This window comes from Giraffa tippelskirchi, chromosome 12 (assembly GCF_054371585.1).
Source record: "Giraffa tippelskirchi isolate mGirTip1 chromosome 12, T2T-mGirTip1v1.2.pri, whole genome shotgun sequence".
NCBI lineage: Eukaryota > Metazoa > Chordata > Mammalia > Artiodactyla > Giraffidae > Giraffa > Giraffa tippelskirchi.
The window spans coordinates 138,934,836-138,962,771 of NC_137286.1; the positions used below are offsets into that span (position 1 = coordinate 138,934,836).

The window sequence follows — 27,936 nt, forward strand, 5'->3', positions numbered from 1 at the left end:
CTGCATTCACCCAAACACCTTCAAGTCCCGCTTGTGCTTGTGACAGTGGGTGGGAAGGAGTCCATTCCCCTCACCCACAGGAAGCTTCTCTGTAACTACATGCTAAGCAGCTCCTCATTACATAATCTAAGCAAGGGCTGTCATCTCAGGATACTTCTTTTCCCCCTCTCAGAAATTTACTTAGACAATGTGATGTGATTAGTCGCTCAGTCAAGTCTGACTCTTTGCAACCCCATGAACTGTAGCCCACCAGGATCCTCTGTCCATGGAATTCTCCAGGCAAGAATACTGGAGTGGGTTGTCGTTTCCATCTCTAACTTAGACAACAGAAGTTTAAAAAAAAAAAAAAAAGCATATGGCGTAACTGGGTTCTAAGCTGCTTCAGCTGTGTTAGACTCTTTGCAACCCCATGGACTAATAGCTTGCCAGGCTCCTCTGTCCATGGGATTCTCCTGGCAAGAATACTGGAGTGGGTTGCCATTCCCTTCTCCAGGGGATCTTCCCAATCCAGGGATCGAACCTGCATCTCTATAATCTCCAGCACTGGCAGGTGGGTTCTTTACCACGAGCGCCACCTGGGAAGCCCAACATGGCATAATTAGTTACAATTATTATATCTAAATATATCAGCTGTGTTTAGATACGTCCAAGGTTTGAATGTGCAGAAGCGGTAAGGGTTGGCCAAAAGTTCACTTGGGTATTTCCATCAGCTGTTGAGACAAACAGAACTAGGAATACAATTAATGCTTATTTGAAATCATAGGTATCATCAGTCAGAAAACAGACCTGAGTTTCTTTTTGGTGAAGTAAAATATTTCGCCTGATTGGAATTTTAATTCATTCAACTTTCTTGAAAACCATAAAATGGAGCTGCCCAGTGTCTGCAGAGATGTTCTTCAATTAGTCAGGTAGTGTGTTCGGGGAGAGAAAGGAATCCACGTCCCCGTCCTCCGAAACATCTCAATGCTTTCTGTTCTCTTTGGTGCTGAGCCGACTACTCGATTCCCATAATTGATTGTGAGATGAAATATATTCCCCTGTGATTTCACAGCCAGATTTACTTGGGTATTCGTTTAGTCCACCCACCAGTCAGTTGTTCTGCTTCTACCCGCAGTCACCCTGGGGGGGTCTGATACAAAGGGCTCCCTGGCCGTTTCTATTTTTCCCAGAAACGCAAGGACAGATGCTCGCAAACTAAAAATCACTCTCAGAGAAAACAGATGTTCCTTCCCCTCTCCCAGAAGCAGCAGCTGCAGCTGTTCCAGGACAACAGGGAGTGCGGCAGATGACTTCCAAATGGCCATGGAGGCTGGAGGGTGGCTGTCACCGTGTGGGTGCGTGTGGAGGGGACACGGGGCTCCCCCTATGTGGCTGAATGACTGCGCAGATCAGCACAGTGAAATGAGGGCCCCACTAGCCCGGGTGGCTAGCGGCAGGCGGCTCACGAGAGCCAAAGACACCCTGGTCTCCACACTTGGGAGTCAACAGTACCATCTCCAAACAAGGCAGCAAATGTGGATGGAGGGAGAGTGTGCAGTCCGAAGCCCGGGCTCCTGTTTGGGGAAAAGGCCCTCCTCGTGGAGCTGGGGGACGTGGGACAGGATGCTGCTGCCAGGTCTTCATGCAACCAAAGTCAGTGACTAGACAGCCAGCACCAGCACCAAGGTCTCCGCCGGCCCGGGACAGGCTTTGCCCTGCGCCGGCATTGGGGGCCCCTCTGGGCGTGGACCCACCATCTGGCCATACATACAGAACACTAGGGCTCCCCTATCCACAAAATTGAAAGGAAAAAAAAAAATCCAACATCTGGGAAACAACCGCTCAGAGGAGGTTCGAGAGAGCGGCGCATCTGCTCACATTGATGAAAACATGCATGCATTTCCTCCCTTTTCAGAGACTCTACCTTCTCATAGCCATGTTGCTCACATGGAATCATAAGCCCCAAGCCCGTTTTCTTTAGAAAATATAGAAAATTAATTGGAGCCAACAAATAGCGAACACAGAAGGAAGGAGTACAGGAACGGGGCAGATATTTGGAAGTTACTCTGAAATCAACTGTGTTTAAAAGAGTTTAAGCCAAAAACCTAAGAAAGTGACCCAGAGGATTCACAAACACATGATAAAATGGACAAATCGTATCATTTCCTGGCAGAGAGTCCACGCTCCCTTCCAAGTTTTAATACACTGAGAGTCTAACGTCATCAGGTCGAGCGCTTCTAGAAGCAGCAGGCATTTTCCAGGTTCCTCCCAACCGCACCAGGCTCAGCCACAGGCGAGCCCAAGGGAGGCAGGTGGGCAGCGGCCTCCCTGCCTGGCCTCTCCCTGCGGCTGGCCCGTTCACCCCAAACTAGGAGTCGAGGTCCCTGAGGACTGCAGAGAGATGGAGGCGGGGGTGCCTGCCCACCCACCCACCGCTTGCACGTGTGCGGCCCCAATGCTGGGGCAAGATCAGGCAGCCCTGCAGGAGGGGCAGGGGCCTGAGAGGGTCAGGGCAGGGCAGAGAGGCCCACAGGGCAGGCCTGGGATGGCTTCTCCTAAGGTACCTTCATCCCTCGGTTACACCGTCTGCTTGGGGACGAAGCAATGAACAGAAAGCGAACTGCACCCCCGCTGGGACAGAGGAACCCTTAGAAACAGCTTTGGCAAACTTTTATGAAAAAGTGAGACAACAAGATTTTAGAGACATGTGGTATTAATCACCCCACCACCACCACCAAGCCCCCAACAATTTCTGTCCGTTAAGATTTTAAATCCACCGTAGATTTCGGCTCTCGTGATCTGTGTGTGAGTGCTAATGTATTACCTAGTGTTTCCTACAGAACAAGGCGTGCACAAATAATTCACAGCTTATTTCCTCTCAAATCCCATGGTCTCACTCACAAAACTACTGGAAAATAAAACTGTTTAAAACATTAACATGCTATGTCATTAACCGCCTTTTATTTCATGCTTCATGGTCCTTTTAAACCACTAACACTGAAAGGAATGCTTTTCTAAAGACAGTGAAATAGCAGAAGACCCACAGACAGTTGCTGCTTAGTGGCAACTTGGCGTCTCCGGGCTTACGTTCTTCACACTTGTCTTCTAAGGCTTATCCTGCAAGTGCTGACTAGAGAGCTACTTCCAGAGGGATCTGTCTTACCAAGCGAGAAACACAGACAGAGAGAAGGGTCCCACAGAGAAAATACATTTAGGAATGCCACTTATGAAACTTCCCCTTCAAGGCTCAAAAGCTCCAGGAACACTCTAACAGAAGCCTGCCAGACCCAGCGTGTCCAAACATCTCACCAGGCTGCACCTACTAACAGCTTCAAGGACGGGGCGCACCCAGAAACGCGCCCTTGGCTCGAGCCCCTCCTCGGAGCCGTCCAGCAGGTAGCCAGCCTGCTGCGCTCCAATCGGCGTGAGGTCCTTCCCGTCCACCCCACCCCCGCCAATCCGCGGGGCCCAATTATGTTCCAGTTATGTGATAACTGGGAGATTCGGCCCGCAAAGACCCAACAGGCCCAAATACAGTGTGAAAGGCAGGTGGCCAACTTCCATTATTCATGAGAACCATGCAGGCTCACACTTTCAGTAACACATCTAGACTTTAAGGGCTTCCTTTGTGGCTCAGCTGGTAAAGAATTTGCCTGCAATGCAGGAGACCTGGGTTCGATCCCTAGGTTGGGAAGATCCCCTGGAGAAGGGAAAGACGACCCACTCCAGTATTCTGGCCTGGAGAATCCCATGGACTAAATAGTCCATGGGGTCGCAACGAGTCGGGCATGACTGAGTGACTTTCACTCACCAGACTTTCAAGTTACACCTCAATGCGCTCCAGTGCCTGCACCTTTTCTTACTATCTGTGATGAGCTGAACTGTATACGCATGTCAGACGAGCCAAGAAACTTGTCTTTCTAGAGACTTGTCAGTCACGTTACTGTTTAAACTTTGAAATGAAAATAGAAGGGAAAAAAAAAGGGAAACCACCACAGAGGGCTCCAGCAATATTTATATCCCATTATTCACACCTCTTATGTGTGGTTTCAAACTCTTGAGTATCTAATTAACCAAAGCGATGAAACACAGTTTTCAGGGACTGGGGTGGGGTTCCCGGGCACAGCGCCAAGGGAGCCCCCAAGGTGGCCGGCTAGGAGCAGGACCCCAAGGGACAGCCATGCAGACCTGCGCACACCCTGCTCACAGCCCGAGGCCCCTCCCCTTAACTGGCAGCAGGAAGGGGGCACCGGGAACAGCTGAGAGAGGCAGGGGGAGAACGAGGGCACCAAAGGGCAAGACCCAGGGGGCAAGACCCAAAGGGCAAGACCCAGGGGGCAAGACCCGGAGGGGCAAGACCCGGGGGGGGCAAGACCCGGAGGGCAAGACCCAGCCCCGCCAAATGCTTCAAGTCTTTTTTTTTTTTTTTTTTTATAATTTAGGAGCAGAAACCACACCACCTTTATAATAAGCTCAGAGAACTCAGTAGTGTGTACAGCTGTCTGATGTGGGTGAGTTCAGTTCAGACTAAGTTATCTGACTTGGAACGACACCCCTCTGTGGCCCTGTGGTGCGACCAGCACGCGGGAGTCACGTGTGTCAGCGTCCACGACGAGTGGCTTTCCCTTCTCCCTCCTTGGGTTGGCGTCTTCATCACCGCAGCCCCCCTGCTATCTGCCCCCTCCATCTCCGGACCCTCTGGCACAGGGTGAGTCTCCCAGGCCACGCGGTCTCTTGCCTTTGAGCAGCCCTCTGGACTCCTCGGTCTGAATCCAGAGCTGGAGAAACTCTGAGAAACAGATCCAGGAGGCCAGGCTCCATCTCACCCTGACCTAACACACCCTCTCCCCCCTCCTGGACAGGGGCCCTGACCACCGGAGCACTTGCCCAGGGTGGCAATGGCCAGATCACGCGTCTCCTTCCTTCACCAACCCAAGAAGATCCGGGCACAGGGCCCCCACCTGCATCCGTGCCCAACGGAGGCAGGGCAGCGGGGCTCGGAGCACCCAGAAGCAGCGAGTCACACGACATGGTGGCAGGAGGGGTGGCTGGACCTGATGCAGGGGGCCCAGGGCCCTAAAACCCAGGCCAGGTGGTACCAATGGTAAAGAATCCACCTGCCAATGCAGGAGACAAGACGCCAGAGACACAGGCTCCATCCATCCCTGGGTCGGGAAGATCCCCTGGAGAAGGAAGTGGCAACCCACTCCAGTATTCTTGCCTGGAAAAATCCCATGGACAGGGGAGCCTAGCAGGCTGCAGTCCATGGGGTTGCAAAGAGCCAGACATGGCTGAGCTCTTGTCAGCAGCAGCAGCAGCATGAAGGGAGGACAACCTTCCGACACAAATGACCAGCACAGTCAGAACACACTCCAGGAGGGAGAGGCCGGACTCTGAACCCCCAGGGCCCTGTGCGTGCACACAGAATACCGCTCGAAGTTTTTAAAAAGCAAGCACCTGTCAGATTACCTGTGGGGAAAGACACTCTAGACCCCAAAGTCATTAAGAGCTCACACACCTCACTGGATATGCTGCGAACATTTCCTACGTGTTTGTTTTTTTTCCAGTATGGCACAAGTGAACACTAGTTAAATATGCTCTGGGGGTGGAGTTGCGGGGGCCAGTCCTTATCTTAACCCAACTACCAAAGATCCCAGTTGACCCAGAGAGTGCTTTCCTGAAATGAGGTAAAAGACGGACACAGCTCTGCACACTGCAACGCACCTAGGGCAGGACTGAGAGCCCCAAAGCTCCTTTGCTCAAAGAAGACGGCAGAGAGCCCGGCTAGGAACTTGCCGCTCCTGTTGACAGTCAACTTCAGGGGACCAGCTCTAATTTTCCAAATGTCAGAGAGAGGCAGAAACTTGATTCAAACCGGAAAAGGTAGTATCAAACTCGGTACACTATTAAACCAAGAAGGGAAGCTAGAATTAAAAATTCTCTGAATAACCCTGAGCTCATAACTTGCTGCTCACATGGATGCTGGGCTGGGACTGACTTCCTTTGACTAGAGGTGTGGCCGCCTCATCAGATAGTCCATGAAAGAAAGAGCGAGGGACTGCGGGTGGCTGACCACGCCTCTAGGAGAGTACACACACTATGGGGACCTGGGAGGTAAAAGGGCATGTGAGAACCAGGAGATGATCTTGCTAACACTCTCCACACGGGCCAGGCCTCTCCAGAGCACAGGGCCTGGAGCTAGGAGGGAGATCCTGGCATTCAAGACCACCATCTCAGTCAGGGGAACGCCTGTCCTCAACCTGGAGAAAGTGGCCAGGCCTGCCTTGCACTCCAGTCATTCCTAAGCCCTGTATGGTTATCTGACAAGGCAGAGCCCCAGCCCTGGCTGGAGACAGCAGAGAGAAAGTCTCGGGGCCTCTGACATGCGTGCACGAGCTGTGGGTGGAGGCGGAGCTCAGGCTGACGGAGGGCACACGTCTGTCCGGGCAGCACCGACAGCAGCTTACCTCCGCGGCAGTCTGGCGAGGCGGGGGTCATGTGCCCACTGTCCATCGGGCTGCCATCCCTTTGAGGAGAGGGAGACATGGATGGGAACCAAAGCATCTTCTAAAGGCAAGTTCTTAGCGCAAGATGGCCCCAAGGTCCCTGCAATCAAAGAAATCATTGTGGTTTTGCGTTTGGCGTATTTATGTCCCTTTTCCTCCAGGGACAAGTCTGTCCCCCTGTGAATGGAGCTCCATTTTCAAAATTCAGTGTCCAGAAATACCGCTCCACCTAAGGGCAGGGTGGATTAAGGGGAAGAGAGAAAAGCAAGCGGTCTTGAATGCCACAACTCAGGACAGAAAGCAAGCCTAAGAGCATTTCCTTCTCAAAACAGAGCCAGAAATCAACTGTTACTTTTAAAGAACCAACCACTTTCTACCAAACATTTCAACACCTGCAAACGCCTCATCACAGCCGTTTAAAAAATGTGCCCAATAATGATTCCCAAATCCACATGGCTCTCTATACCAGCCTGATTAAAAGCAGGGGAAAAGGGCTTCTATATAAACAAAAAATGTGGGTGATTAGTTTCAATAAGCACTGGTCTATAGCCAACCTCACCACTGGTCTATCTCCACTGATTCCCATTTATTTCAACATGGAACAGTCATTAGATGGAATTGAAGCATATAATCAGAAAGCCAATCTCACACTAAGGCAATGAACAACCATAAAAATCCAGGCAACTAACTTAAAAGACCTAAACCAGTGTGATGATGCTTGGTGGGCTTAACAGGTTACAGAAACTGCTTTTAGCAACTCAACCTGCAGTAGATCTACAGCCACCCAAGCCAAGACATCAGTAATTCCCAGGTTTCCCAGGTGGCACTGGTGGTAAAGAGCCTGCCTGCCAATCCAGGAGATGTAAGAGATGCAGGTTCGATCCCTGGGTCAGGAAGATCTGGAGGAGGGTATGGCAATGCACTCTAGTACTCCTGCCTGGAGAATCCCATGGACAGAGGAGCCTGGTGGGCTACAGCCCATAGGGTTGCAAAGAGTCGGACACGACTGAAGCGACGTAGAATGCACGCACGCAAACGCACAGCTAGCAAAGCTGTCTGCACATGTTCTACAGAATGTCACGTCCCAAGCTCCCTTTCTTCAAAAAGAATTCCTCTTTCCTTCAAAGAAATGCCTGAAGATATTTGCTACCTGCCACCACAATAATGTGACTAACAGACATCAGAACACTCTGTCTGGACATTTGTGCATCAAGCATACGGAGACAAGAGCGGGGAACCTACTCATGAGGAGTTTAATAAATCTACGTTTTAGACTTCCAAAGAGGAAGGAGACGAAAGTCACCTACAGATCAATTTACTTCTTTAAAGATGAGTCATCACAGGAGGGGACAAATGGATACCTATAGGCCGATCCGTGTTGATGTATGGCAGAAACCAACACCATATTTTAAAAGAAGAAAAAGAAAGTGAAGACGCTCAGTTGTATCTGACTATTTGCAACCCGTTGGACTGTAACCTACCAGGCTTCTCGGTCCACGAGATTCTCCAGGCAAAAGTACCAGAGTGGGTTGCCATTTCCTTCTCCAGGGGATCTTCTCGACCAAGGGATCGAACTCAGGTCTCCCACAATGTAGGCATATGCTTTACCCTCTGAGCCACTAGGGAAGCCCTTTAAAAAGATGAATTGTCACGACCAGGACAAAAGGACCCTCAAATGCACCAGTAAAACCTTTCGGTTTCATATGCAGGTTTTTCAAAAACATCTCAACCACTTCAACCCTCCTGAAAGGACCAAGAGCTAACTAACTTTCCAGCAGTCAGTCCTCTAGAACCCAAGGGGTCTCAACTGTCAAATCAAAAGGCAACATCATCATCCCAGGATGCCAGGGCACAGAGCATCAAATTGGAGCCGTCAGGAAGGGCTGAGCTGAGGAGGAAGGGGATGGGCTCGGGCAGTGCGGAGGCAAGGGCTGCCTGGCGTTCCACCCTTGGCCGAAGAACCAGGCCACACGGTGATTCCTGGCAGAGACTGGGTGCGGGCAAAGCAGTGGGACGGATGGGGCAGCCGGCGGGGCTGCTGCAACCAGGGCTCCAGGGCCGCGCGGGGGGCCAGCTGCCCAGCCCCCCGGGGGTTTTGGCAGCATGTGCAAGGCCTCTGGGTCTAGGTCGACGTGGGCCCCAGCTCCTAAACAAGTCCGAGTCCACGTGGTCTTCATCCATGCGCCACAGAGGGGACCATCAGCTCTGCCTCGGAGAGTGAAGAAAACAATTTCCCCGTGCCAGGCAAGAACTTCTTCCATGGGACTACCCAGGAAACGAGGGGGCAGTAAATAAAAATTCAACACGGCGACAATAACGTCCCGTGGAGACGACACCTTCCAGCCTCAGAACCAAGGCAGAAGTGACAGGGTGACCCTGCGCCGGGGGCCTGCAGGTCTGCCATCTGACCACCTGCTCAAGCTTCCCGTGGAGTCTCCGCGGACCCTGCGCCGGGGGCCTGCAGGTCTGCCATCTGACCACCTGCTCAAGCTTCCCGTGGAGTCTCCGCGGAAAGGCTGACCTGCGAGCAGACGCCAGGTTCCATGGGATGGTGGTGGCGGGCACTGCAAACACGGACACGTCAGCCGTCAGGGCAGGACCCTGCAGGAGCCACCGGCCGTAGGCACCCTGTCGGACGGCTGGGCCACGCAGCCACGGGCTCTCTCCCCTCCTGCCCTGGCCCGGCCCCAGGACTCTGGGAAGCCCACCCTCCTTCCAGCTCCAGAGGAAAAATCCTGTTTGGCGGGAGCCGCTGAGGTGGCTTCTCCAGCTTTCTGCTCGAGAGAACAAAGGGTGAGGCCGGGAGCCTCCCAGGTCCCTTTCCGCTCTAATAACCTACAATTCTAATAATTTCTCTGCACGAGACATCTTTGTTTTTTAAATAATTTTACTTATTCATCTAATTTTTGGCTGTGTTGGGTCTTCATTGCTGCATGGGCTTTCTCTAGTGGTGGAAAGTGGCTACTCTCTGGTTGCGATGTGAAGGCTTCTCACTGCTGTAGCTTCCCTTGTTGTGGAGCATGGGCTCCAGGACACGTGGGCTTCGTCGTTGCGGCTTGCAGGCTCTAAAGCACAGGTTCAAGAGTTGTGGTGCAGAGGCTTAACTCCTCCATGAACTGAGCCCATGTCTCCTGCGTTGGCAGGCAGATTCTTTACCACTGAGCTCCCAGGGAAGCCCTGAGACCTGTTTGATTAAATGGCAAGCCAAGGTGAAGCACACAGAAAAGAACTTGAAAGATCAGCATGTCCAAACTCCGTCATTCTGCAGTTAAGGACACACGTCCGACACCAGGTGACCAACTACAGGGCTGATTTAACTCGGAGCTGGGGCCCCTTACCTTCAGAGGCAGGTAGACTATCTCCAGAGCTCAAGCCTGGGGGTCAGAAAAGCACAGAGAAGTGGGGACACAAGGCAAACCATCACCTCTTTTTCTAACTAGGCTTCATCTCCAGCTTGCTTATGATTTTTCTTCAAATCACATCTGCAGGCTTTCCGCCCCCAGTCCCCAAACTCCTCTCTCCCAGTCAGGCTGGAGCCACGTCATCCCACCAAGCTGCCTGGCCCGAAACACGGAGGGAAAGTATCAAAGTTGAACTTGAAAGCAATGGAGGAAGGAGACTTAGTATTACAGTAAATTCAGGACCCATGTATGGCTCACCGAAGCCATTCAAGCCCCCCAGAGCCCCACCTTCCTCCCAGGCCTCCTGCCTCTTGAGGTGCTTTGCTCCAGTGTGTTTCGGACCGACCTCGGCTAAGGCAAAAATGGTTCCAAGCCACATACAGCAATGAGGACCACCCGAGGCCTCTCCCCGCTGTCATCTGAGTGACTCTTGACACACCACTGCCCCTTCCTGCTGGTTCCAAGACACAAACAGTCCACAGACGACAGACATCTCTTCAATGTAATGCACCGGCCAGTTCACAGTGTTCTCAGCTCTGTCACTCTGAGCCAAGTTAGTCCTCCACCCCAGAACCCAGAGATGGTTTAGGAGTCGAGATGCAGAACTGCCAGCCCAAAAGGGAGTCAATATTCAATGATTCAAAAAAAAAAAAGAAAAATCAACGATCAACTGAACCACCAGCAAAAATGCTGCATCAGCATCCTTCCTGACCCATGAGCAGGAAGGAAGTACCCAGGGAGGGAGTCGGCAATGGGAATGCTGTCTGAGGCAAGGTCAAATTCTATTTTCCTGTTCTGTCTGTGAGCACCGTGCAGAATTCAACAAAAGAGAACTGACATGTAACAGAAGGGGCTCAGACAGTTCTCAGCTAATAAAGCAACTCTCTGAGCCTCTTGGCAACAGCCAACTACAGAAGACTTTCCGGGCTCTATGAAACCAATTTACTTTCTTAGAAATCAGACAGGGCACACTGGAGATCTGGCTATTTGCCATCTACTTACATTGAGATGGAAAGAGAAAAACCACACCTATCTTTACAATAACAGGAAAAAAAAGCACATGCTATATCAAAATAAATAAATAAATAAAAATAAAAATGAAGACCAAAACAGTCTAACCAGGAATAGAAGCAGACTTTCTTAATAAAAAAAGAGGCCACACATCAAAATTCTATAGCAAATATCATACTTAAAGAAAAATTTAAGGTGCATTTTTTTAACATCAAGAACAAGGCCAGTGTATCCCTCCAACTGCTGCCAGCCTACACCGTTTCAGAGGTCATGGTCATCAAAACATAGGCTGTAAGATGGTGATGTGAATGGACGGGGGAACAGAAAATCATCATTATTTACAGACGTGAGTGCATACACAGAAAACTAGTAAGAGCTCAGCAAGATTGCCAGAAACGATGTGAAAAAAAATAATCATACTTGTTCCCTTTAACTATGTGATAACCAACCTGAAAATATATCACTCAAAACAGCAATAAAAATGCGTCTGGGAACCTGCACAATCTTTCTGAAGGAAAACGTTTACATTGCATTAAAGCTCAAATATGAAAACCTGATTAAAAAAAATGGAGATTAATAGCCAAAGATGGGATGACATAAGATGTTAGTTCTCAAAAATCAATTCTGAAACTTCAGTAAGATTTTAAACTGAAAATGTACAAACTCATTCTAAGACATGTGGAAGAAAAAAGGTCTTCAGAGACCTCATGTACTTGTTAAAAATAGCAAAAGTCTTTGGATGTATGTGGGCAGAGGTGGAGACCATTATCACTCCAGATATTACGACTCAAAACAAGGCCAAGGTAACAATAATTCTCTCTCACACACACAGACAGTGAGTGATACTGGCCCAGGAATAAAACAGAAAATCCAGAAATAGGCCTAGACATACAAGAGGACTTTGGTATATAACATCACATATAAGTGGGGAAAATACTATTTTATACAATAGTATTATAAAACTTATTTCTACACAGAGAAAAAACCCTCACTTCAAACTGTATGCCAGACAGATAAAACAGCTAAATGCAAAAGGCAAAATTATAAGGCTGATAAAAGATGGAAATTATCATATAATTCTTAACCTTAGATAACTGGTAGGTTCCCAAAAGCAGAAATCTGAAGGTAAAAATTGATAACTACATTAAGGATTTTTTTCAACAAAGGACACCCTGAAGTTAAAAGAACTGTAACAGACTCAGAGAAAATACCTGTGGTATCTAAAACTGGTAACATTTCAATATACATATCAAATATTAAAACACAGGAAAGCCAACCGAAAACTTAAAAAGATATGAACAAAACTCAACAGAGTAAGAAATCCTAAGGGCTAAGGATCTGTGAAGACACTCAAACCCACTATTGACAGAAATGCAAAGGAGTATAATAAAATGCTCTATTGCACTTATGGAATTGGAACATTTTTTAAAGTTGTTTATCAAGACTGGCAAGGAAGCAGAAAAATAAGGCCCGACATCATTAACCATGAGGGGAATGCAAACTAAAACCACAGTGAGATACCACCTCACATCCCTGAGGGTGGCCATCATCAGGAATGCAAAGAGGATGTAGAAGAACTAGAACCCTCCTGGCGCAGGTCTTTGGAAAAGAAAACAGCCTGGCAGTTCCTCAAAGTGTTATACACAGAGTTACCATATGACCAAACAATTTCACTCCTAGGCATATACCCAAGAGAAACGCAAGCATGTTGACACAAAAACCAGAAAATAATGTTCACAGCAACATTGCCCGTAATAGCCCAAAAGTGGAAACAGCCCCAAATGTTCATCATCGGCCAAATGGGTAAATAAAATGTAGTGCATCTGTATAATGGAATATTATCCAGCAATAGAAGGAAATAAAGTACAGACACATGCTACAAGATGGATGAGCTTTCTGAAACCATCATGCTAACGTACAATCAACCCCATAGCAGAATCGTCTATACTTGCACACAGCTCCAAAACATACGAAGGGACTTTCCTGTATTACTTTTCTGACAAATACAGTTGATAAAATTACCCCGAAAGTTCTAGGAACTGAAGAAAAACTTACTCTTAAGTCAACAATCTGAATGCACTATTAGACAAGAACTAATGGACATGCTTCCTTCATATCGCTAATACAACAAAAATGACTGGGAAAAGTAAAGGTGTGACAAACACAGCTTTGTTTTGCCTTGCGCCTGATCTGCATTGGTTAAACTGGCCTGATATTTACGAATATTACAGAATTTATTATAAAAGAGAATGATAACCCCAATTTTAACATGCTAAATGTTAAGACTTAAAACTTGGCAAGATAACTCTTCCCTTAATTAAAAAAAAACTCTTGTTAAATTAGCATTTACTAAAAATCTAACATGCTAGACAGTTTACCTATCTGATTTCAATCTTTACAGTAATCCCATCAGATACAAGACAGTTAGGTAATCATGAACTAGGATTCAAGACTAAAATCCTGGCTTATAACTCGTAAGCAAGAATCTCAACATAGAGATTCTAAAAGGCTGGCAATCTTCCCAAGACCAAAAGACCCATAGAGTTGAGATGCTGAACAGAATGAGTGATTCTAATGAATGCTGTTTAAAAAGAAATCAGGCTTAGATTCATCTATAGCATCTCACTGTCCACTCTTAACAATCTTATGTCTTCACAGAGTAACTTAAAGCCAAAAAAGTCTCTCTTTCCGGTACACCACACCCAAACCACCCGTCACTCCACACACACACGCACACACACACACACACGGCTTCATGATGACCTTGTATCTTCGTGGCAGAAAGTTCCAGTGGTAATACGTAATGGTTGGGATACGAAAGCTTTTGGTTAATATTCCAGCTGGTTTTAACTTTCCCCAAATTGTACAGTGAATGAAACTTCTATGGAATGTGATCATCTTCAAGACCTTTTCAGGCCTCAGATTCATCAATCTAAGTTTTCACTGTTGCATTATTCCCCCTCCTCCCTAAACTGGTGGTGGTGTTTTTGTTTTTACTATGGGGGCGGGGTGAGTGGGGGGAGACAGGCTACATAGCAACTCTGTAATTTGATTATAGCTACACAGTCAAAATTCGCTCTACTCTGCTGACCTTCAGTAACATTCAGCATATTTAGACCACTTATCTATTGTTTTTTAATTTCCCCTTAAGTACAGTACTGAAAGGAAAACATAATTATGAGACCTTCTAATGCGAATCCAGCGAGAGAGAAACCAGTCTCTGCTCACTTCCTCCTTACTCAGTCTCAGCTGTGTGAAAGTCCCTTTTCAGTTCAGCCGCTCAGTCGTGTCTGACTCTTTGCAACCCCAAGGACTGCAGCATGCCAGGCTTCCCTGTCCCATCACCACTCCTGGAGCTTGCTCAAACTCATGTCCACTGAGTTGGTGATGCCATCCAACCTGCCTTCAATATTTCCCAGCATCAGGGTCTTTTCCAGTGAGTTAGAGTCCCTTAATACAAGGTGAAACAATGAGGTCCTCTCCCCGTCACCACTTAAAGGACTAAAAACACTAGCTCTGAAAGCTATGGGGAGTTTAACAAGGCAGGAACAGCCACATGAAGCACAGTAATTTTCAACTTTGTGTCAAGGATTCATTCCTCTTACATGTCAATTTAAAGTGTATCTTACTTGACCGTATCGTGGTTGTGGTTTAGTTGCTAAGTCGTGTCCAACTCTTGTGACCCCATGGACTGTAGCCCACCAGGCTCTCTGTCCATGGGACTCCCCAGGTAAGAATACTGGAGTGGGCTGCTATTTCCTCCTCCAGGGGATCTCACCCACCCAGGGATGGAACCAGGGTCTTCTGCACTGCAGGCATTTATTTACTGTCTTGAGCCACGGGGGGAAGCTACTTGACAGTATGGGAAGTGAAAGTGAAGTCACTCAGTCGTGTCCGACTCTGCAACCCCATGGACTGTAGCCTGCCAGGCTCCTCCATCCATGGAATTTTCCAGCCAAGAATCTTGGAGTGGGTTGCCTTTTCTTTCTCCAGGATCTTCCCAACCCAGGGATCGAACCTGGGTCTCCTGCATTGCAGGCAGACGCTTTATCATCTGAGCTACCAGGGAAGCCCCTGACAGTATGGACCATACTAATCAAACTATCTAATCCTACAGAGATGGTAGGAAACAGCCTCTGGCTCATGACTGAGGGCCTTCCTCTGGGCCAAGGAATTTGGTGTGACTCTCTCACAAAAGAGCAGGCAGAACCAGGGGTCTGGATTCTTGTCCTGCTCAAGCTACAGTAGTTAACACCGTTTTAACAAGAGCAGTTCATAGGTTTTCATCAAATGTGTCAGAAAGGTTTAAGAAATGAAGAGCGACTTTTCACAACAGTGATATTATTCCTGGCATTTTTGAGGCAGTTACATTCTTCATGGGACAATCTGCCTGGTGAAATACATGAAGCACCACAGACAGAATTATTACCGCTCTTCATCCTGCCTGAGCAGAGCGAGAGAAAGTCACCCCTGGGGTTCTTCCGCTTCCCTCTGAGAGCAGATGGCCTTGGAAAGGACTGCCTGGCTCAGCACCAAGCCGGTCTGCTCTGCAGCCCTTGGACTAGATGGCCTTTCCCAGGCTCTCCCGGGTCGAGTGTGGTCTCGAGGCTGAGCCTGGCCAGGGCGTGTGGGCAGAAACGAGGTGCCCTGGGTCCTGGCCTGGGTGCACGAGAACTCCCCACAGGAGCCTCCGTTTTTGCCCCGGAGCTGACTTAGGGCGGCTGAACACAGCCATACAGGCAGGATGCGGGGAAGAGTGACAGGAGAGAAGGAACCTGGGTTCCTAGAAACAGAAGGAAAACCAGCCACGGATCAAGGCTATGCGTGAGCAAGAAATAAACTTCTATTTTATCAAGCCATTAAAAACGTAGGGTGTTCATTCCAGGAGCAGCTGACATGAGGTTAATTCATTCACTGGCCGACTCTAGAACAAGGTTAGACTGACTTGGGATTAGTGGCTCAGGCGAGACAAGACATGCAGATGGACTCTCTCTGTAGACATGCACAGTCAAGATGATGCCACGTTTGCCCCCAATAAAGCAATCTACTCAATATGCAGTAAAAATTCCGCTGAGGAGCTGTGGCTGAAGGGGACACCTCTGCACCATTGCTCCTGAACTTCCATAGTTAGATATTAGCCGGTATATTCATCAGCAAAAATTCGTGAGGTTCTTCTGCACTTCCTTTGCCAAAGCTACAATAATTCATGTTAAAATTACAATGCCTGCGTACCACATGAAACCCAACTCTGAATTTACTACGAAACTATGTTGAAGTCATTTCTCAAGGGTAAGTGATGATCAGTAGACAGATTTCAAGGCGAGTCTCTTCAGCTGTTAAGCTTTTTCTTCTCAATAGAAATTTAACATCAAGAAGACCTTTGCCTTCCCGTGTGGAAGTCACTTGTGCCCTTCTCTTGGACCATGAAAATGATAAAGCTTATTTACAGGGCCTCCCCTTTGTCCCGTCGAGGCCCAAGCTGGATGCTGCCCCACAGCAACTGTCACTGCTACCCCCTCCTTCTTGCTTCCAACCTCAGTGGATACATCCTCCACTGCAAGGTAACTTGAGATAAATGGAAATAAACCCAGCCAATTAAGAAAGGAAATTAACACTCATTAAGTACCCACGACACGCCAGGTACTTTCATATACTCAATTCTATTTACTCTTTGCTACAATGAGGTGTCTACCATGATCTTCCATTTTACAAATGAGGAAGCAGGGACGTTTAAACACAAAGTCCAGGACAACTGACTCTGAAACTTATTCTTCCCATTTCAAACTGCTGCACTCGACCTACGACATACCGCCACTCTTCAGGCAATGAAAAAAAGATAGCATTACCATCCAATATTCATTTCCTTTAAATATGCATTTTAGTGAATCAACGGCTCACCAATGTCCCATCCTCCCACTTATACCTTATTACCACATTTCCACAAAATCGAAGCCCGCACCAGCCCTCTGACGTCAGAGCAGGCTGACCGCTACAATAGGGCGACCTAAGAGGACACACCCAGGGCAGGACAAGGCCTGGCCTTACATTATCATCCAGGCGTACTGCTGCCTACCTCTCCGGAAGTTCTTTCTACCTGCCAAGTTCTAGTTTCCGCAAGAATTATTTCAGAAAGCTTTTCACCAATTCTTTTAAGATTTTTAAAACTCCATTTGAAAATGCAGTAAAACAGGTTTATGTCAAGGAACCTGAAACATGAGGGACAATCTTAAATTTTACACACAGGACTGGGAAACCATCTTTAACAGAATTCTTTCCCACCTAACAACTGCGTGAAGGTTGAGGACTATTTGTAGTAGTATACTGTAACCACCACTTTAAATAATAATTTACTAATCAAGAATTCTTCGAAGTCAAACGGAGATAAACTAGCTCACTAATCAGTTCTCAGCAGTTAAAAAAAAAAAAACAGTAAATTAAAACACATTTGATATGAAAATATCAAAAGACTCATATTCTTAGGTTGGCCTGAGTCTTCATCACAAACCATGCTAAAATTAGTTGATGAGTAGTTGTCATTATAATAGCTTAAAAAAAAAAATGCCCTTTTGATGACAAGGTCTTACTCAGACCTTACACTTGTTTGAAAGAAATTTCAACATCAAACACTTTCTACTGAAAATACATTTCCGTCAGTGACATTTAAGATGAGAGCACCATCGGAGCCAGGTCCTTTTGACTGCAAAGGTCAGGACACTTCTTCCTCTGAGAGGCCGCTGTGCTCTTTACTGAAGTCCTTCCCGACTGCAGCTCACATCTCAGTCAGGCGCTGCCCGCTGTTAATTCGTGTTCGCATCTCTGAGCCTTACCTTCAGATAGGATCCATAATATTTGGTTACGTAGGGACTGTCGCACTGACTCAGCACCGTGATTTCCTGCTGAATGTCCTCGATCTCATCTTCTGCCTCCTCCAGGTCAATGATTTTTATGGCGACCACTTTCTGAGTCCGATTGTCAATGCCTTTGAACACCTCGCCGAAGGAGCCCTTCCCGATTTTCTCCAGTTTGGTAAAAAGCTCTTCTGGATCTGCTTTTAGGTTCTGCAGGAGAGAAGGAAAAGGGAAACTTCAGTAACTCACAGGGGTACTTGGATAATGTCCATGTATTAACAACGTCCAGACCATGGTCTTTCTAAGGACAGATTCGTTTTCCTTAAGGATCAGGCTGGTGGTGATCACAGGTCTTCACACTCAGGACACACACATTTCTCAATCTCACCTGCATGTGCAAGTTAGACTATCAAACACGGCAAGTGTGCAAACAGGAACAGTGACCCAGCTCAATTATAGAAACTGATGAAGGCTCCAGCTTTTGTATAAAGTAAACAAATATCAAACCACTTATTTGAACATAACAGATATATGGATTTATTGAAAAATCACTCGTGCCTAAGCAAAAATTCTACTTTTCTCCCTACACCCACCCCCAACTTTTTAAATTTGGGTAGGTATATGCTGAAACATAGGTTAACCAGCAACATCATGTAACAGAGAAAAAGATGTACACCTGAGCTTGTACAACAGGCCGTGTCCAGCAAACACAGTCCCATGCATCTGCGCTTGCTGCTGCTGCCTTGGCCTAAATATTTTAACCGGATCCCAGGAAACAATAAGGAACTGTTTTCTTTTGTTAGGTAAACGTCATACCCTTGAAATGGCTTCTAAAGGCTTGTAACCAGTCTGATTCGTTGAAAGGCACATACCGCCTACCTCGTAAGGTTTATCTCTAAGGACTCCAGCACCCACCCTAGCGGCTCCCTTGGCCAGAGAGAAGGGTGAGCAGCTGAGTTCTCCGTGGGCAGCGCCCGTCACCCCCAGGAGGGAGTGAGAGGTGACGCTGACACTTGGGGATCCTTCCCATCTTAACCTCAAGGAGCGGCTCAGACTACAACCTACACACACGCCTTCCCTGTGAAACAGCAGGGTGGGGGGCTGAGAGGAGGAGCAAGAACAGTAAACCAGGAAGGCAGACCCACAGAAAGTAAGGGGTCAGGCACAGAGCTGGCAGTGTGGGTGGGCCTTGCGGACTCACCGGGCCCTCCCACCAACCCGCCTTCCTGGGTGACCCCATGGAGCTGCCTGCGACAGGGCTTCCAAGGGCCTTTGAGTCCACCCTCCCCCGCCCTAGGACGTGGCTTCAGCCAGGAACCTTTCCTCTGCGTGCCGCCCGCCCCCCACCTGCCTCCACCCTGGGCAACACAGTCAGGTGTCTCCCATTGAAAAACCACCGCCACTGTGCTTCAGGGCGCCCCCTCCCCAGCAAGTTTCCTGAGAGCCATCAGAGCCGCCAGCCCCCCCACCCCTCCACCCCGTCACAGGCCGGCTCTGGCACTGGCTCCTCCACAAGGACGCCCTGCCCGGCTCTGCTCCCCGCCGGTCCTCTTCCAGCCTTCCTGGCTCCAGAAGCCTCTTCAGGCGCGGGCTGTCCTCCCGGGCGGCCGCCCAGCCTCCACACTTGGCCTCTTGCTCATTCTCTCCTCCTGCTCCTCCCGGGGTTAGGATCCACCTTCCCCAAACCTGGCTGGTGAGAACCACCTGGGACACTTAGAGACCCCCAAACACTCTCACAGTCATAAGTGGGGTGGGGGGGGGACGAGGAGGAGGCAGTGTGATCTCCATATTTTATCGTGTATGCATCTGGTAACTTTCAAATTGCTGGCTGCAGTCCTGCCTTTCCAGCCATGCCTCCCAGATCAACTGCTGGCTGATACCTCCTCCCCTGACCTGGACGAGCCTGTAGACTGTTACAATCATGCCTCCAGCTTCGAAACGATCCCTCCCCAAGCCCGGGCCCCTCCTGCACTGTGCCTGCTGCTCCCATCGAACCCCGGCCGCCCTTGGGATTTCCTGCGATGCTGGGCTAGGTTAAGCCTGCGGCCCTGCAGCTGCACCTCCATCAGCCCCTCAGGAGGCCTGCGCTGGCTGCCGGCGGGGAGAACCCAGGCCCGGGTCACCCAGCCGGCCGACTGCAGGCACAGGGAGGGACACCCAGTGTCCTCGCTGCCCCACCCGGGCCAGGCCAGCAGCTCTCCCGCTGACCACGGGCAGCTAGCGGGCCCTGTGGAAAAGCCCCAGGTCAACCCAAGGAATCAGGAGAAACACTAAATCACTATTTGTTTCAGGCACAAAGTTCTGATAACAACCCAACAGGTAACGGAAATCAACAGAGATCGCTGACCACTACCAGACAAAAGTGTCCATTCCCGAGGACAGGGTCCAGACAGACAGACTTTCTGTACTCAGGAGAGGAGTGTGTCATTTCAATAAACTGCCCCTTTCCCTTGTGCTGGGTTTAAAACCCCTTAGGAAAAAACAGCTGTTTCCACTACTGCCTTGACCCTCCTGCGGCCCTTTCCCAAGCATCCACAGCCATAAAGTCAGTGCAGGTCTCACACCTGCTCAAGTATGGCGCGACATTCCACACTCTGCCTCTGGGCCACCAGCTATAAACCGAACTAAAACCCACCCCTGGCAAGAAGGGAGCCACAGACCTCCCTGGTGGTGCAGTAGATGGGAACCCACCTGCTAATCCAGGGGACACAGGCTCCACTCTGGTCCAGGAAGCTCCCACCGGCCCCAGAGCAACTAAGCCTGTGGGGCACAACTACTGAGCCTGTGCTCGAGACCCCCAGAGTCACCACTACGGAGCCTGCACACCACAACCACTGAAGCCCGTGAGTTTGGAGCCTGTGCTCTGCAGCAGGAGAAGCCACCACAATAGAGAAGCTGGCTCACGGCAAAGAAAGAGTGGCCCCCGCCTCTTGCTGCAACTAGAGAAAGCCTGCGTGCAGCAACAAAGACCCAGTGCAACCGAAAAATAAATAAATTTTTAAAAAGAAGGGAGCCATCTGTCAAGATGGTGACGGCAGAGCCCTGAACAAACAAGGGTCCCCGCCCTTAGGCAGTTGTTGCACAAGACCATCACGAAGTGCTGCAGCCCATGCACTACGGTCAGGAAATCAAAGCCAGAGATGACCTAGTGCACAAAGGAACGTCAAGATTCTGCCACCAGAATCCGCTCTCCGAAGACAGGAGACCCCCTGAGGAAGAGGGGTGTCATCCTGCTGACCATCTCGACAATTCTCTTTTCGGAGAGGTCTAAGCTGAACCAAGCACTGGTCATCACCTGAGGTTAGAAAGGCCTGCCCTTCACCACACCTGTCCCCCACGTGCCTGAAAGGCAACCAGCTCCCGGGCAGGAGTCGGGACACACAAAGGCTCGGCCTTCTCTGAGCAGGGGAAAGCCAGGACCCTTCCCCACCCTTCCCCTCTCCTAGGGCAACGAGTTGAGGGACTTGGGGAGAGACCGGGGGTGGGGCTGGGTGCTGCCTGCACACCCCGCTCTTCAGGTTCCAGACCGGTCACTCAAGAACATCACTTCGATGCCCAGCGGAAATTTCCCAGTCCCGCAGCCGAGCCAGGAGATCATTACTCCACGGCCAAGGGGGTATGAGTCTCACAAATTTGCTCACCAACCTATGTGATCCCACCGAGGTACCTTGGCCCCTGGGTCTGTGTTTCCCCCTCTGAGGGAAGGACTGGAGAGAGAAATAACAGAAAGAGGAGCATCTCTCCAGATTACATGCAGCTAAGAGTGGGGATCTGGTACCCACCAACCAAAGGATGTGTCTGTAAGAGAAGGCACTCCCATACTGATGCCTCCTCTCTGCTCCCATCTCTCCACATTCCTCAAAACCTTCCCCACCTGGGTCAGGAAACAGCCCAACATCCTATCTGGGGGAGCCTGGAGGTTAAGTGAAAACTTGCAGGAGATGACACTGGCTTATCCTAATTTTTATGGCTTCAGTCTTTTCCATCACCCTCCTCATCACGGCAACTCCAAGCCATCTGTCTCTGCAAACTTTGGTCAGTGAAATTCTAAGCCTTTCTACCCACTCACACTTTGTCTTGTTTAACTTCAAGATTTAGAAAAAAACAGGGCATTCATTATATGTCCTAAGGTCAGGATTCTTGAAACCGACCAAAATATGGAGACACTGAGGCTCCCCCGGGGTAGGGGAGTCCAGGTACAGATCTGGGCTCTGCAAAGACTCCCACGTCCCTTCCCCATCGAGCTCAGGAAAGCCTGGCTCAGGATCGCTGAAGAGCCAAAACCAAGCAAACGTGCCCAGGCGCTCTGGGACCACCAGTTCCGCAGATGTTTCTCACTAACTATGATAAGAAAGTGCCGGGGCTACTGGCTACCCCAAAAGCCTGGGATCTCCCGGAAGCCGGACGTGAACAGGCATGAGCGCAGGAGAAGTGGCTGTCACCATGCAGGTGGCACAGGGAGGGGTCCAGTCCCTGAACCTTAAAGATTCCGATCCCCCTGAGAAAAGAAACCCAGGGTGCGATGCCTGCTCCCCACCCTCCACCGGAGTGCCCCGTTGGAGCTCTGGCCTCTACGGTCATTCAGCCCATTTCATGATCCATCGAGAGAACTCATTAAAATACTTCCGTGATGACTTAATTGTTTTATATTTTTAAACCTGAACAGCTATTACTGTGTTCTTTTGATCACTTCTGGCAATGAAAGAATGCATCTGGCATCACTAATCAACCTTCAAAGGCCCTCAGCTTCAGACGTACTACTTGTACGACTGTGCACACGGCACCACTCTGGGCTGAAGCCAAGCTCAAGGAAAAGAAAAAGGAACGGTCTAGGTTTGCTGTGCTCTTAATACCCGCACCTTATCACATCACCATCCCCAAAACAACAGACGAGAGGGCAGCGGGGTCTGGACTAGGCAGGCCCCTTCCTTCTTCTGAACTTGGTAAGCATCCCTAGTGAAGGACAGAACTCTCCTCCTGGAGCCCAACTTGGCCTCAGAACCCCGCCCTCCCCACCTCCCCAAGGCACCCAGGCGGGCGCTACAGGCCGTCTCCCACGACCTCATCCTCCCATGTCGGTTTCCCCGTGGGTCCCATTGTTAGCAGTATTACTGTCTGTTATTCCCAAAGCTGGAAACCCCTGCACTGCAATTCCTGTCTTACGGCCCCCGACTGAAACGGTCTCTGCGTGTGCTCCCCCGACCACGCAAGGCTCACCCACAGTGGCTACACCCCCAGACCCCCCTGCACACCCTGCCGGCAGAGCTCAGCTCCCTCGCAGCTCATGGTTTTTCCTTCACTGCTTAAAGCGGCGGCAACGGCACACCATCTCAAGACTGACGTCATGCACTCGCCGTGAAGCTGAAGCCCACAGCCCTGTCCCACCCTTACTTCCTGCTGCTCCCCCAACTTACCCTCCGACCACCCAACTTCTTAACACTGTCAATGAGCACCCAGGGTTACAGGCTGTAGTCATGACTGGGGATAGAGAATTCTCCAGGGGCAGAACTGGGGGGGGAGAGGGGAGGATGGGGGCTAGGAATGAGTGAGGGTTAACACCGGGGCTTCCGCAACCCGACTGGGTGATTCTACTAGAATTTTTGGTCCTTTCTATACCTGGTTCCTTGTGCCCCCAAAGAGGCCGCTATGACTCCACTGTTACAGCTGAAAAGTTCCCGTCTGCTGATGTGAACCTGGAGTCTGGCTCCAGGGCTCCTTTTTGCCAGGGCACATGTTTCGTGACACTGGTTGAAAACCATATTTGCCGGGAGCCAGCCCACGAGATCCCACCCATGACAGAGTCATGAGGAAAAGGACTGATTGAGCAGAGCTTCTCAGGCCTCAGGGATTCTCGGAAGGCTGCCTCAGCGCTCACCTTAAAGATGATGTCTGTCTTTCTGATGTTTGCTATAATAAACCTCTTCTTTTTTGTGACTTGGGCAAAAAGCTTTTCCTGATTCTCTTCTAAAATAAATCAATCTGAAACCTCAATCGACAAGGCCCCTGAACGACAGCACCCTAATAAAATTATCTAGGATATAGAGTATGCTAATCTAAATTCCTCTTGCTAGCATATTAGTTTGTTTAATAAATGTACCTGTGCCTTTGGAGCTAATGTGCATGACTGCTCCTTAACAATAAACAATACTGAGAGCCTCCACACAGAAAGCCCCAATGGGCACAGAGCCCTTCGTAGAAAAAAAGGCTTATTAAGAAATATAAGAGATACTGCTTTATGAAACTGTTACTTAGTCTACATTTACTCACTGTGTTTTTGCTCTTAACGTATTTAGCCTCTATAATGAAAGCATAATAGTTAGAGATTTATATAAATCGAAGTTAAGCTTTAATACAAAAAATAATAAGACGATTGTTAATTCAGCTGGTGATTTTGCTAAGCACTGACCTTGGCACTTTCAGCTTGCTGTGCCATGACTTTATGGGACCACATTCTTCTCTGTTCAAGTTCAAGGCATAAGATAGAGCACAGAAAACAGGTTTTACTTTGAAACTCTGAGTTTGTGAATTCTTTCTTTGTCATAATCTGCTGTGCCTGTATTCTTTTAAAAAAATGTAACCCTGGTGCTTTCTGTGCCTGATGCAAAAGTGTCCTGGCTGATCAACCCTTATCAATAAAAGAGTCACCAGATGTTAGCAGGCCTCCAGGCCAGAAGATGATGTAAACAACTTTAAACTTTTTGTAACTAAAAACACAAACAGTGTCCTGGTTCCGATAAGGGTCAAAAACTGCTGACCCATTGATTTCATTTGGCATGACTTTACACTTTACATTTGTCTCTATGTACAACTAAAAATATAAAAGCTGTCCTGAAAGCAATAAAGTCAGGAGACACTTGGGAGACGCTAAGACTCGCTGTGTCTTCTCATTCGCCGACGCCGTCCATCCTGAGGGAACCCCTGGACCAGCTAGAGCAGGACTCCGGCACATATTCAAGACATTTTACAGAGCATTTTCCTTCCTCAAGACTATGACTGCCACTTAAGAACGTCATCTTGTGATCCTGCCAACCTAACACAGCAAAGAGGTGAGCAGCATGGGAACCTGCAGGCGACACCCAAGCCCCGTTAAAAAAAAAACAAAATCAAGGGCTTCCCTGGTAGTCCAGTGGTTAAGAATCCACCTTGCAATGCAGGGGAGATGGGTTCGATCCCTGGTTGGTCCAGGAAGATCCCACATGCCTCAGAGCAACTGAGCCCGCGTGCGGCATCCTGCTGAAGCCCTCAGGCCTAGAGCCCATGCTGGACAGTAAGAGAAGTCACACAACAAGAAGCCTTCAAACTGCAACCAAGAGGAGCCCCCACCTGCCGCAACTAGAGAAAAAACCCCCCAGAGAAAAAACCCCGTGAGCAGCAACAAAGACCCCCACAGGCAAAAAATAAATAAGTAAATCTTAAAAAAAAAAAAAATACTACACCAAAAAAAAAATTAAAAAAAAAAATCGAAACCCTAGCCAAAGTTCAGCGCATAATAAGGAGAAGACAAGGAAAATGCAACCATGGCCTAAAATATTACAAGGTGCTGGGCACACCAAACAGATGCTCGGCTCTGATTCTGCAAAGTATCCTTTGGGGCAGCAGCTGGACAAGACCTGCAGAGAAAAGACACTAGATACACCCCCGCCCCTACCCCGGATAAGCTACCAAACACGGAAATTCAATGCGGTCCTTCTGAGTGCTTAAATCATCTCCCAGAAATCCAGGCTTCCAGGTGGCCACAGGTACCTGCGTTCGAAGCAACCCAAGTTCAGGTCTCAGCTCTACCATACTACCAGCGAGCCACATTAACACCCCACCTGCTTCCACATACGTAACACTAACACTCCTTACTGCCTAGGATGCCAAGAGGATAAAATCAGAACCTAAGGAAAGCTCCTTGAATGGGATCTGCTAAACGGTCCTTAGTAAACAGAAACCACTTTGGCTGTTACAGTTGCTTTTGTGTGTACTTAACACTGAGTTATTCTTTCTGACAACACTTGGTCAAGATTGAGCAGCTTCTTAGAAGCCTCTTACTTGAACCAGAACCAGAATTAAAACCCTGATAACAAGACTCACAAACCGGCACAGCCTCCACGGCATGATCCTAAAATCAGCTAAAATCCCCTTTACTCCCTCAGGAAGGGGACAAGGAGAGTTCTAGGAGGCCTTGAGTGAACATCCTCAGAAAGAGGGAAGGAAACAGCTGTGAAACTACCAAGTAGAGGCCACCCTGGGGTGCACCAGCCAGCGAGGCCAGAGGGCCCTGCGGCCCGGGTGGTGTTCTATCACGAGGGTCCAGAGAGGGCCCTGAGCCACCCAGACAATGACACCTCCCCACCCCCAGTATGAGGCTCTCAGGGCTAAGAAAGGAAGCTGGGAGCCATAAATAAGCAAAAGATGGTGCCTATGAGAACCTTCCAAGCCTTCACAAACCTCCCTTTCAAACTTTCCGATAATGGTGATTATGAGATCCCTTAAAATAGAGAAAAGGACTTCCCTGGTGGGTGGTACAGTGGATAGGAATCCGCCTGCCAATGCAGGGGACATGGGCTCGATCCCTGCCCCCAGGAAGAATCCACATGCTGAGAGGCTACTAAAGCCCTTGTGCCACAACTATGGAGCCCCAGAGCCTAGAAGCCACGACGATGAGAAGCTAGTGCACCGTATCTAGAAAGGAATCCCTGCTCGCTGCAACTCGAGAAAGCCTTCAGACAGCAATGAAGACCAGCAGAACCAAAAACAAAAGAAGGGTCCGCTCTGCACCAGCAGCTTCAGGAGAAGGGACTCAAGCTAGATGAGCAGAAGAGATTTTAAGTGGAAAAAAGGAACGCAGGCCCAATCCCAGGGAGAATCACAGCAAAGAAGGCAAGGTGCAAAAGGCAGGGGTCCTGGGACACACAGACACTCCACCAGCTTGTCAAGAGGACAGAAACACATACTTTTAGTCTGTGTAACAGGAATCCTGTTCATCGTTTCTGAGCAGAAACCCAAATCTAGAAAATCTTGCAAAACAATCTGCAGAAGGTTCGAATGCATGAGGCCGCTGCATGCCGACAGCCATAAACAAGCTCAAATCCTGGCTCCCCAGGTCACAAAGCAGCTGCAGTTGGAGGCCATGAAACTCTTTAGTCTTGGACCTGGCCTGGGTGGAATGAACCCTGAGAAAGACGGCCACCATTTCTGCACGCCCCCCCATTTCCAAATGTGCCCCCGAAGGAGGGGCATCTCCGCTATATGGTGGCTATGGGATCTGCCCCAGGACATAGGGCCTGTGACAGACCCTGAAACAGAGCTCAGGGCCGTCTGACTCCAAAAGCAAGCACACTGATAACTGCCTTCCAAGCTCTGGCAGCAGACTGCGACAGAAAGAGCACAAAATTAAAGACTCAAAAGACCTGGGTTTCCCTCCTGCAGTAACGCACTGCTGCACGACCTTGAGCAAGGTCTTAACTTCTCCATAAAACGGGAACAACAATGCCTGAGTGTTTACTAACCTCACAGGTGCGGCAGAGAATCAAATCCACCCAAGTGCAGAGGGGAAAGCGAGGCCCACCGCAAACCCTTCTGCAGAGCGCAGGTGACGGCTGTTACCTTGCAGGGTGGGCGCCGGCTCTCAGCAAGCACAGCAGAGGCAGTGAGGTGGGTTTTAAAACAGCACTTGGCTTTGGAGACATTTTAGAAATCACTAAAACACTGGCCCGGCAAACACTGGATGGCATCACTGACTTGACGGACATGAGTTTGAGCAAGCTCCGGGAGTTGGTGATGGACAGGGAGGCCTGGCGTGCTGCAGTCCATGGGGTCGCAGAGTCGGACGCGACTGAGCGACTGAACTGAAAACACTGGCCCAAACACTGAGGATAAACCATGCACAACAAACATGGCCCCGACGAGGTTAAAAATTATTGTCTTCAAGTTCGGCTTAACTTCATATTCCTATTTTTTTTAAAACACAAATTATTCTTCCCATAAATATCTTTAAAGCTAATGAGAACAAATAAAAAGCCCTGAAAACTTGCCTCATCAGTTTCATCAAACCATTACATTTCAAGAGGCCTTCTTACTCAAAGCACACCTGGGCCATCTGTCTGATCAAGCCTATTGACCTGTAACAGGGTTTCCCTCCTAACAAGCTCAAAGCTCACTCTATACCAGGGTCTTTTCCACACTTTGTCCACCTGAAAATCAAGC

At 49.1% G+C, this 27,936-nt stretch overlaps 1 protein-coding gene across 4 annotated transcripts in view; it reads right to left on the reverse strand.

The window, feature by feature from the left end:
• STK24 (serine/threonine kinase 24) overlaps positions 1–27,936 on the reverse strand; it is a 95,550-nt gene that overhangs the window by 32,989 nt on the left and 34,625 nt on the right. For all 4 annotated transcript variants that reach the window (XM_081548937.1, XM_081548938.1, XM_081548935.1 and 1 more), the window contains exon 2: positions 17,725–17,955. In XM_081548937.1, coding sequence (XP_081405063.1) covers positions 17,725–17,955 — 231 coding nt within the window. The remainder of the gene's footprint in view (positions 1–17,724; positions 17,956–27,936) is intronic.